This window comes from Andrographis paniculata, unplaced genomic scaffold, assembly GCF_009805555.1.
Source record: "Andrographis paniculata isolate CXL003 unplaced genomic scaffold, ASM980555v1 Contig9END, whole genome shotgun sequence".
Taxonomy (NCBI): domain Eukaryota; kingdom Viridiplantae; phylum Streptophyta; class Magnoliopsida; order Lamiales; family Acanthaceae; genus Andrographis; species Andrographis paniculata.
Window position 1 is genome coordinate 2,104,556 of NW_026137639.1, and position 12,956 is coordinate 2,117,511.

Genomic DNA, 12,956 nt, shown 5'->3' on the forward strand with positions numbered 1-12,956 from the left:
AACCACACTTCTCACACGTCTTACTAAGTAGCAGCCATACAGGGCATGCAAGACAAACCCAATTAAAATCTTTTGCACATAAATGGAATGATGTGTCTCTGCATGAAGTCTGTAAAAGGTTGATCATTGATCATCCAAAATATCCATTCCTTTTGTCTTTCCTAAGCTTCCCAAATCGAGAAGAAAAGATCCAGCAGTGTTGCAGACAGTCTGTTGCTGCAACCTTATAAGATAGATTACTCCAAATGGAAACAATAAAAGGCTGAAGATAAAGTGATCATGCAGGTGCCCATATGTCAAAATAAGTTGGAGAATTCTTGTTCCAACAAAATTAATAAGTGAAATTAGGACATGAGAGAGAGAGGCTGCCGAATGAACAATCCGTCTAAGGACGTGTGGCGGTGGCTGACAACGGCGATTCGTGGCTGAAGAAGGAGTTGCGCGACGCGACTGAATTCGGCGGAGAAGGGCGGCGGTTGCGGTGGCGAAGGTGGAGGAAGAAGAAGATGACGCTGGTGGGTGGTGGTTGGCGGCTGCTTGCGCGCGGTGGACAGGCGTGGGTTAGCAGAAGAGAGAAAGGGAGAGAAGAGAGGGGCTAAGAAGAGAGAAAGAGAGATACGGTAAAGAGATAGAAAAATGTGGGTTGTGTTTGAGAATTTAATTTTAGGATTTAATTTAGAGTTAAAGTAGAACGGCCAATTAATGTAAAATTTAACACCGTCAGTATATATTAAAAAGAATGGACGAGTGTGCAGTATTTTAAAAACCACACTTAGATTTTATGAAATTTACAGACCAGGTGGGTTTTTACCAAATTCATCAAAGCAAATTCATCAAAGCACCTGTGAGGTTTGATGCTATTTTGTCTAATAATAATGTTCACACGCCACTGTAATTCATATATATATATATATATATGTGTGTAATAATTATTATTGTTGTTGATTGATTGATTATAATGACTCGTTCATAAATGAGGTGAAGAAAAAGAAAATGGAGAGTGAAAGAGTACTTGAGGCTTTGTTATTTGCTGTTATTCTCTTATTTGCAGCTACCTGCATTGCTCAAGAACTTGGTAATTCATATTAGTTACTTTTAAACATATATATATATATATTTATAGATTAATATCATATACTACAATTTATTATTTAAATAAATCATAAAGTAAACATACATACCTATAGTTCATAATATATATTAAATAAGTAATTTATAATATCGTTAATGCACATATATATATAGACGATGAGAGAGGATTTAACTACGACGAAGCCAGTGAGATTGGGCCGATGCATTGGGGAGAAATCCGTGAAGAATGGAAAGAATGCACGACAAGCAAAATGCAATCGCCTATCGACATAAAAAATGAAAAAGTTCAAATAGTGTCGTATTTGGGGAGACTTGAGACAAGCTATAAGCCCGCCAATGCGACTCTTGTCAACCGCGGACATGATATGATGGTATTATATTATACTCCCTCCGTCTCCGTCATATATGATCTCTTTTCTTTTTTTTTTTTTTGTCTGTTTCATAAAAAAATGATTTTTTTTTTCTATTTTTGGTAAATTTATTAATTTTGAATATACTTAATAAATATAAATCAATTTAATTAAATTTCTAACATCTTACACAAATCACTCAAAAATTTTTTATTTCTATTTCTCATCAATTAACAAATATTTTTATCTATATTTGAAACTTCTTATTTTTAATAAATTAGTTTTAATTTAAATATAAATAATTATATAAAATTTTATTCTCTACAAACTGATATCCATATTGTATATATAATGCTAAAAATATTTAAAATATCAATAAAGTACTCATAATAAAATAATATTACAACTTATTATTAATAATTTATTAATCTATACTACTTAAAATATAGTGTCTCTAACTAAAATGATCATCTTAACTGGCGCAAAAGAAGTATTTTTTTTTCATTTTTTTTAATTAAGAAAAAAAGAATTATTGAAGACAAAATTTTTATGATAATTTTATGTGTTAGCAAAATAATTTATTTAAACCCAAATTAATTAATTTGCAGATAAAATGGGTAGATGGAGCAGGACATATTGAAATAAATAGAAGGCTTTATGAGCTGAAACAGTGCCATTGGCACATACCTTCTGAGCACACTATCAATGGCAGAAGGTTTTTATTTTATGTAATTTAACTTATGGTTATTTTTATTTAAATCAATAAATTTATTTATGACTAATCATTTATTTTTGTAACAGGTTTGATATGGAAGTTCATCTCGTCCATCAAACCAAAGACAATCGTACGGCTGTGATTGGCATCATGTACAAAATTGGACGGTCCGATTCCTTCCTATCCGTGGTAAATATTTAAATTCGATAAATATTTAATTCCACAGTAATATATTATATTTATGGTAGTTATTTTATTTAAGAGATTCGTGCATTCTTGTCCTATTTAGATATAATTATAAATATGTACTTATTCTTATGATTGAAATAGAGAAATTCAGTTTGATATTCTAATACGGTATCACAGTTAAATTCTCTCCGTGTACATCCATGACCCGTTATATCTCATATATATTTTTATATTTTATTAATGTATTTACTTCTATTCACATTCATGCTCGGTCATGTTGTTATTTCCATGTTGTCTCCGTCTCTACTACTCCACTGACATAGTCTACTTTCGACTCTAACGCCGTTGAGAGTTTTGTTTTTTACTCAAACTCTATTGAGAGCGAGAGAGTTTTGTTTCCGACTCTAACTCTGTCGTGAGCGAATCCTGTTTTCGACTTTAGCTCTATAGAGTTAGCGAGTCTTGTTTTCGACTCTAGTTCCGTTGTGTTGAGAGTTCTGCTTCTGACTCTGATCTACTTGACGACTACACAACTTTCATTCAATCTTGGCGAATTCAAACTTGTACGTGGAAAATCTCGGTTATATCTTTTTCGGTCACTTTTGACAAACTAAAGTTTGTTCCATCGTATTTTGAGTTTGAGGAGGGGTGTTGAAATATATTTAAAAACAATATATCATATTTATAGTAGTTATCTTATTTAAGAGATTCGTGAGATTCTTGTCTTATTTAGACGATTTATATATTATTATAAATATATACGTATTCTTAGGATGAAAATAGAAAATTTCAATTTCATATTCTAATAACATTGAAATTCAATATTGATGATCATATATCGCATTTATATTTTTAATGATTCTTAAGATGAAACAAAATTTAAAGATAATGGCTCACACTCGCGACGTAAAAAAGACTCTTGGAATTATCGACCCCCGACTTATAAAATTTGGGAGTTGCAAATATTACAAATATATGGGATCATTGACGACTCCTCCTTGCACACAAAATGTCTTATGGACAATCGTAAAAAAGGTACAACTCTTATTGCATGGTGTATTATTATAATAATAATTATTATTATTATTTATTAAACTATCGATCTTTATTTTAGATACGGATAGTCACTGAAGAACAAATAACTATGATTCGAAATGCCGTTCATGATGTAAGACTTTATTTTTAGAATTTTTTATTATTATAATGTATTCTTTATAATATTTATAATTTTTTTTTTAAAAAAATATTTATATAATTACTATTTAAACTCAAATACAAGCATACGACATCCTTACCTGCATTTGTTTTGATTTTAAATCAAAATAATAAACACTATTGTTCAATTAGTACAATACTCAATAAAAAATTTAATTTATTTTTAAAAAATATTTTATTTCATATTAATTTTAAATTACAATTAAACATAAATTTACATATTATTTTTTCCTTATATATTTAAATGGGTAGTATTTAAAATTATTAATATATGAATAAATTTGAATTACAGGAATTAGAAACGAATGCAAGGCCTGTTCAACCAATAAACGACCGTATGGTGGATCTCTACAGACCCAAAATTATCAAAAAATAAAATCAATTATTGTTTCATTACTTTATAAATTGTGTTTGTATAAATTTAATTATTTTGATATTAGAAACACAAATAAAGGAAGTGGGAAATTTTTATTTTGATTTCGCCATGTATTTTCCGGGCATGAATTTTAGAGTTATTTTATTATTATTATTATTATTATTATTATTATTATTATTATTATTATTATTTTCATGTAATTGTTGAATGTAAATTCAAATTTTACATTGAAAATTTAGAAAAAGGATTCTACAAACTCAAGTTTCATGTTTAAAATTTGAAAGAAAAATTCACACATTTTATGTCTTTTAAAGAAAATTCAAAAATAAATTTATGCGAGTTCAATCGAAAGGGGGTAATATCATATACTCCTATCTTACTAAAAATAAAAATAATAAAATTTTAAGTTAGCCTATGTTTGGGCTATTATGTTAATTGGGCTTTATTTTGTGCTTGAATGTTTGTCTATGGTGGGTTTAATTTGGACAATTATTTGGATTTAATTTGAATAAAATAATTGAACAAAAACACTTCTTTACACTTTAGGCATAGACTTGAAGTTGAGTTTAATTTTATTTTTTTTTGGGCTATCCTTCCTTTCATTTAAGAAAAAAATATTTATGATTTTATATGATTCAGGTGTGTGTGTGTTTTTTTTGTCTTAATTTGGATTTTGTTCCTTCATTTGGGCTTGAGTTAAGCCATTTAAGATTAATTGAGCATGAATTCCATTTGAATTTATTTGATTACAAATTTATTAAGTTTTGTCGGGTAAATTTTTTTTTTTTTTTTTTTCTGAAAAAACGGACATTCAAATTATCCATACAACTATATGCATAAGCAATAATGGTAATTTTTTGGTCCCGTAAAAGATGGTGTGGGATGTATTTGTGATCGTGAAATTATAGATACAAACCATCGACAGTTTACAAACTATTAAATTCGGTCGAAATTTTATTGAAAGCGCACTTGAAGAGAAGCGCGGTCAATTCATTAAAATACATCTACTTTCGATGACATTTTTGCCTAAGTCCAACCCATTTGGAATCAGTTAAATTAAGCAAAAATCGGCACATATCACTTTCATTTTATCAAGTCTTTATGGTTCTTTACCTTAAATATGAATTCCTCTATTCATTTTTACTGCATCATCACCCTTACAATTGATTTCACAATTTAAAAAATAATTTTTTAAGAAACTCATTTTCGCTTGAACAAATTTATTTTTACTTTTCATCTATGTGTATGCCATTATTCATACATTTAAATTGAATAGCTTATTCAATTGAAGCATAAACAAATTGGTCAAATACAAATTGTAGCTTCAATTAGTTTGTTTGGTGCTATCAAATTTAATTTAAAAGTACTTAATGTCAGTTTTAAATTTTCATTTAAAGTTTATCTTGAAATTTTGCTTTTTAAAATAATTGATTGGTGCAACTATACTTTTACTATATATATATATATTGTAGAAAAATACTAGCAATCAATTCTAAGCATTGGTTGAGTTTGTGGAGTTTTGGTTTGGATTTTGTATACTTAAAAATTTTGAATTGAAATTGTTGTTTAATTTGATACAAATATATATATAATATTTTGAATGTAAATTTAAGGGGTATTCATAGTTTTTGTCCTCATATTTGACTGCATTTTCAAATTTTGTCCCTATAATATTAGTTTTTGTTGAGTTTTTATATATATAATCTGTGAAGCAACAAAACCATCAACTAGAATGTGTCCACCAAAATTGACAGTAAAAGAGACAATACAACTTTCTGTAAATCAAATTTAAGAACACATACAAACATAATCCAAGATTAGGCAAAAGATATGAAAGCAGAACTCGAACTTCCCTCTTTCGACCTTCTTCCGGCGAACACACCCAGCCACGCTTCGCAGCTCCGGCGACTTCTCTTTCGGCGATTTCCAAGCGACTCGACAAACGATAGGAGAAACTATTCTTACGGCTCAGTTTACAACCTAATGACTCACACTTAGGGACTACCCAACCGCCTCCAAACAAAACCCCAAACCAACAGACTCGATCAACCCTAAACTCTAATCGATCGATTTCCCCCAAAACCTCACAAAGAACACCCAGATGAACAACTCACCGAAGGAATCGAACTAGAGCGACTGCAATTTCGGCGAAGAAGAAAACCCCCAAACTTACTGAAAAGAACGCGAAGAAGATGAACCAGAAGGAGAGGAAAACCCAGACTAGCCAAATCACGCAATACACTGTATCTCATGAGGAGGGGGTGGAAGGGGGAGTTGTAAGGTGCGGGTCGGGTCGGGTTAAAGGGTTTTGGGTTGCGGGTTGGGCTTGGTATTGGGTTGGGCCAAAATATATCTAATATTCTCCACCTTTTTGGCCAAGTCATTTACCGATGGTTGCTTCCGTAGGGATGCATCACAACCTAGTGACTCTTTTCGCCTAATCAAGTCGCATGGAAATTGCCTGAGAAGATTCACCCATACACAATGAACCTGCACTCACAATAAATGTTAAGTAACCCTGTACTCACAAGCAAGCATTAGTCCTGCAGGAACTAATAGCTCATTCAAAAAAAGGGACAACTTAACGCAAAAAAAAAAAAAAAAGCAACATGCGAACTCCACCTTAGAACTAATCACAAAGTATATACATGTCATGACACCACAAAGAAAGACATAACGTACGCTTATACTAAAGGATCCTTTTAATATGCTTGAACACATAGAAACACAAAGACAAGCATATATCACACCAAGAAATTCGACGTCGATCACAAAGTAACTAAGAATATAAGTTTGCTCACATTATCACAAAAAGAAACAAAATATATCACAAAGCCTAAGAAAACACTATCACAAAGCTTAGCAAACTAACATGCAGTTAGACATACACTCAGATATTCCCGGGAAACAAACAACCTAAATTATTCACTTAGTCTAGAACACACAACTCACAAAGCACAAAGACAACCAACAAAAACAAATCACAACAGTAAGAGTTGATTCACTCCACCTAGAAAACAAAATCCATGTTATTCACAATTAATATACAAGAAAAGAAAAACAACTTGCATTCCAATATTCTGATAGTTAGAAATCGTATACATTAAATGTTCATATTATATGCGATATTTGAGTGATTTGATTGGATTCTACCTAATTTATATGAGTATTGTTTATTTGTTGTATGCAGAGGACAAATATCAAATTTGGCGTAATTGGTAGAAAAAGTAAAGAAAAATTCAGATTTGCACAACCTAGTACCCTATTGACATGAGAATTTAATTAAAGGCCCAAAAGCCCAACTACAAAATAATTAGGGCAAAAATTAAATAAAAAAAGGAGGATCACACGTTTTAGAGGAGGGGAGAACGGCCAGAGCAGATACGCAGGAGACTGACAGACTCATAGATCGCGTATGAGCAAATTGACAGAGAAGATTTTCCCCTCCCACCATGACTTTATCTTTCTCTTTTGTTCTTAGTTATTTGATCATGGAGTAGATATATTTCTGGTTTGAGGGGTGATAATGTTTTGGTTCTTTTGTTTTGGAGATTCTTAATTATCTTTATAAAAGTTCTTTTTGATTATCAATATTTGTCTAATTATGATAATAACGTTTAATTTCCCCATTCCACTATGACTTTATCTTTCTCTTTTGTTCTTAGTTATTTGATTATGGAGTATATATTTTTCTGGTTTGATGGGTGATAATGTTTTGGCTCTTTTGTTTTGGAGATTCTTGATTTTCTTTATAAAAGTTCTTTTTGATTATCAATATTTGTCTAATTCTCAGAATAACGTTTGTGATTGTTAGATTGATTGAATATTTTGGTACCGATATTTGAATTAGTTTGATAATCTAAAGTCAATTTAGGTAGGATATCCGTAATTGTATTCGCACTTGAATAGGTGACAACCGGGTTGAATAGTTCATTCATGGGGTTAGACAATTAGATATAATTGCTCCTCTTAGGTAGTAATTGTTTTAAATTGGATTTTTCTAGATTAGAATGCGATTAGGCAATATTTCTTATGAGCGCACCTAGGTTTATTTGCTTAATTAGGGGTAGTTAACGGTCGTACCTTAATTACCTACATTGTAAAGAAAAATTGGTTGTCAGAGCTTGTTGATAACTATAACCAATTTATTGATACTTTAATAAGAACTAACTTTATTGAATCAATGATAAAAACACAAGTGCCATAACTGCAGCATCTCTTGAGTCAGACATCCCCTTAATAGCTAGTTCTCCCTTAATTTAATTGTTTTCTTGTTTTATTTTCATTAGATAATAAAAGAAAATTCCCCATTTTATTTACTGCATTAGAACACGAAGAGTGAATCACACAATCCCTGTGGAGACGAACCTTTCTCAAGTATTACATTAAATTGTGATCACAGAATATGTGAAATATTTGATTGATCGTGCGACAGGTCACATTCAGAATTAACAGATCTGAAAATTTTTTATGCAGATTTCAGAAAATAAAACATTCCAGTAGACCCCGATCATTTTGGAAAAACAACAACGCTGATTTTATTTTTTTTAAAAAAATCTGCACATGTTATTCAAAAAAAAAATTATTATTTTTTTTAAAAAAAACAATCGAAATGCCAATTTTTCAAAAGAATTATCCTTTCACATACTAAAGGCAAGAATATAATAATCAAAACTCAATCAATATACATCACCTAAAGGTTTACTACACAAAGCCATATTTGATTGATCATTGGATTTAATTATTTGATTTGTGTTATTTATTTGACCTTTATTAGCAACACTAGGACACTCTTTAATATATGCCCTACTCCACCACAACCATAACATTTCCTAGGCAATGATTTATAAATCTTTTCTTTATATTTCTTTTTATTATTATTTGATGATTGATTATCTCTATTGTTGTTGTTTTAATTATTCCTATTGAAAACTCTACTTTTTACATGCAAAACTTCGTCACTTGAATTTCTAATTGATTTATTAGCTACTAAATCTAATTCCTTACTTTTTAAACCATTTATTACTATATCTAAAGTAATGTTATCTCTATCATATTTAATTATGGATTTAACATCACTATAGGAATCGGGAATGACATTTAAAAGCACAACCGGAGAATATTCATTAATATATTGATCTCCACTCAACATTATATCTTGAATTAGTTTAGTAAAAACATCTATATTCTCATAAACACTTTTCTTGGTGTCAAGTTTGAATTGGAAAAAATTTTCAAGCAAATACAACTTATTTGACAAAGTTACTTCCGTGTACAAAGTATCTATCCTTTCCAACATTGTTTTGCACTAAAAAATTTACCTACTTTCCTAAGCACATTGTCAGTTAAATGCAACACAATACACGCACATGCACATTCATCCATTTCAACACGTTTTTCCATAGGTGTATCATCATCAAACATACCATTAATTGCTCGAGAAAGTTTTTGAGTAATTAAAACATTTTTCATTCTTTGTTTCCAAATAGCAAAATCTATTTTCTCGTCAAACGGCTGCATATTATAAAAAGTACCCACAAGAGCAATCATTTAAAGGAAAAATTTGTGCACAAATTGAAATCACTCAAAAAACGCAATCCAAATAATTAATTACCAATCAATCACAAGATATGCAACAACAACAATCTAGAGCAACAAAGAAAACAAGATTTTTAAAATTACACAATCAATCTCTTCAATTAGAGATTCACCAAAATTCTAATCTAATCTGCAATCAACAAATTCACCAAGAATTTAAAAGGAAGGGTTTAGCCTTTTACCAAAATCGATCTATTACCAACGATCGATTTACCCGAAGATATCGCCGGAACTTAATGGTTTGACTGATTTGGCTATGATACCACTGTTGAGTTTTTATATATATAATCTGCCAAGCAACAAAATCATCAACTAGAATGTGTCCAACAAAATTGACAGTAAAAGAGGCAATATGACTTTCTGTAAATCAAATTTAAGAACACAAACAAACAGAATCCAAGATTAGGCAGAAGATATGAAGGCAAAACTCGAACTTCCCTCTTTCCACCTTTCTTTCGGCGAACACACCCAGCCACGCTTCGCAGCTCCGGCGACTTCTCTTCCGGCGATTTCCAAGCGACTTCACAAACGATAGGGGAAACTATTCTTACGGCTCAGTCTATAACCTAATGACTCACACTTAGGGACTAACCCAACCGCCTCCAAAAAAACCTCAAATCAACGGACTCGATCAACCCTAAACTCTAATCGACCGATTTCCCCCAAAACCTCACAAAGAACACCCAGATGAACAAATTACCGAATGAATCGAACTAGAGCTACTGCAATTTCGGCGAAAAAAAAATCCCCAAACTTACTGAGAAGAACGCAAAAAAGATGAACCAGAAGGAAAGGAAAACCCCAAACTTTCTCTCTTCGTTAACGTTTCTCTCTCCTTTTTTTTCCTTATTGTATATATATATATATATTTAAGTTATTATTATTATTATTATTATTATTATTATTATGCATTACTTATAGTAATACTAGTATATAATAATATATTTTTTATTATGTTATAAATATACCTTTTTACAAAATAATTTATATTAATTATATTTGTATAAAAAATAGTTTTTAAAATATTTAAATATATAAATTTTATTTGAGTGATTTTATTTAATTTTTACTATTCATGAAAAAAAAATTCAAAAAATATAAAATCACACAGTTATTTTTAATTTTTATATTATATTAAAAAATTAATTTTATATTTCAAATATCACATCAATTTTTATTTATAACATATCACAAAATTATTCAAATTTAAAACTTTACATTCAAAATGAAAATTGATTATTTTTTTTTATCAAATATATTAAGTATAATTTTTATTTTTACATAATCAATTAATATTGGTTATTATAATTATTATAATCTCCCTAAAACAACAACCAAACATTCAAATACATTTCTAAAAAGCAAACCAAAAATTCAAATAGAGGTATGTTTGGTTGCTTTTAGAAATATATCTGAAATGTGGAAATTTTTTAGATTTAAAATTTTTTAAATTGAAATTATCAGAAAGTTGAATAAAGTTTGAAATTATAATGATTATAGTAACGAATATTAATTGATGATATAAAATAAAATTTATATATTCGATAAAAAAACTATGTTTGGTTAGGGTTTTTATTTTTTATTTTATTTAAATAATAGAATTTTGAATTTGAATAATTTTATGATATAATATAAAATTAAATCAAATTACCAAAATAAAATTAATGAATTTAATTATATTAAAATGATAGTATTTTTATAAAAATATAATTAATATATATTATTTTTCAAAAATATCTTTATATTATAAAATAATATTATATGCTATTATTATAAATTAATGCAAATAATAATAATAATAATAATAATAATAATAATAATAATAATAATCATCTAAACTTAAATATATATATATATAGATAATAAGAAAAGAGAAGGAGAAAACATTAATAAAGAGATATAATAGAGAAACTCATAACTATTCACTAATTATTCTCTAATTGATTATTAGACTATATTTGATATTGATTAGTAAAAATTAAAAATATATTTTACAAAATTAATATTAGAGAGACATAATTTAAAAATACGATCAAAGGATATAAATTGGGAATACCCCATAAATTGAAATTATATAAAAAATAAATATTTGATTGAATAGTTTTTGAAAAAAAAAAAATTTGTAAAATAATAAATAATAAGATAAAATTTAAAATAAAATAAAATATAAAATCTAGATGTGGATTTGATCAGAATGTCACGTGGAGGTAATTTCGAGGGGTGGAATATGATATTTTTAAGAAAAAGAAATTAAAAAAGGTAAAGATTTATCCAAATACGGAGGCTGGAAGGTCAGATATTTGTCGAAAAAATATAAGAAGAAATAGATATTCATCCAAGAGAATAATGCAGATACAGATGACAGATTAGATATTTGTGGAAAAAGTCAAAGATAGAGAATTTATCCAAATAAAAAAAAAAAAGCCTTATCCAGATTATAGATTGACATCAAAAGCATGAAGATCGAGGAAAAACGACATTCGAGATGACATGTCACAGATCAAATGACATTTTTTATCATTTTTATGCATATTTTTTTTTTCAACATTAATTTTCTTCCAATTTTTCATCACTGTACAACTTTCTTTCATTCTTCTACAAATTTTAATAAAATTACAACCTTATTTATCTTCTTTTTCGTATTATTGTACCTTTTAATTCGAATTTCGGAATTATCGTCGTGTTAATCACTCGAATACCGTGAGATAGCCCGAATTCTTTCTTGAAAAGGCCGGAAAACTTTTCGAACAAATCAATTCCTACTGGCCTTCCCGAATAGGCCATCGGTGGTGATTTTTTATGATAATGAATTTGACACGCCCAGTGGGACTCCAAGGGGGCATGGACGAAGGCAGCTCCAACATCTTTCTTTGTCCCAACACTTTCTAGAATGACATGGGAACCAGGGGGATCAGTCTCAATGTCATCCCAATGCGCTAAAGGGAAGGGAGCTGCCGGGGAAGGCCAATTCCCTGGTGCTTTCGGATTACAATAAGGCTATGGATCTCCTACCCGAATAGTCATGCTGAACCTCGGAAATGTGTCACCGCAACAGGCACCGGTCTTCGTAGAAGCTACGGAAAGTTTCTGAGCTTGTCTCCCGCATTAGAGGCCTGCTCGTCAGGCCTTCCTGCCGCCGGCGCTACGCAATCTGCCACATGTTCAGGCAGTTCCCGAACAACCTTGGAGCAGGCAAAGATGGCGTTGCTACCCTATCCCATCATAAATTTGCAAGTGATCAAAGACGCAATTAATAGGATTTATGACAATCATCGATGCATGGAATCAATTGAGCAGTTCCTAGAACGAATTAGAAGATTAAAAAACAAGTGCCAAGTTCATATACCGAAGAACCAAGTGGTAAATATGGTGATAGATAACATGACGCACCAACTGCATGAAAAGTTGGCTCTCTAATGGT

General features: G+C 29.9%; 1 protein-coding gene across 1 annotated transcript; it reads left to right on the plus strand.

Moving 5' to 3' along the window:
- Nucleotides 1-993: 993 nt before the first annotated feature.
- LOC127244424 (alpha carbonic anhydrase 7-like) lies at nucleotides 994-3,937 on the plus strand. The gene is made up of 7 exons (XM_051264958.1): nucleotides 994-1,075; nucleotides 1,246-1,463; nucleotides 2,051-2,157; nucleotides 2,244-2,346; nucleotides 3,214-3,381; nucleotides 3,461-3,514; nucleotides 3,854-3,937. Exons 1-7 carry the CDS (start codon nucleotides 994-996, stop codon nucleotides 3,935-3,937), a joined length of 816 nt encoding a protein of 271 aa, XP_051120915.1.
- Nucleotides 3,938-12,956: the final 9,019 nt, after the last annotated feature.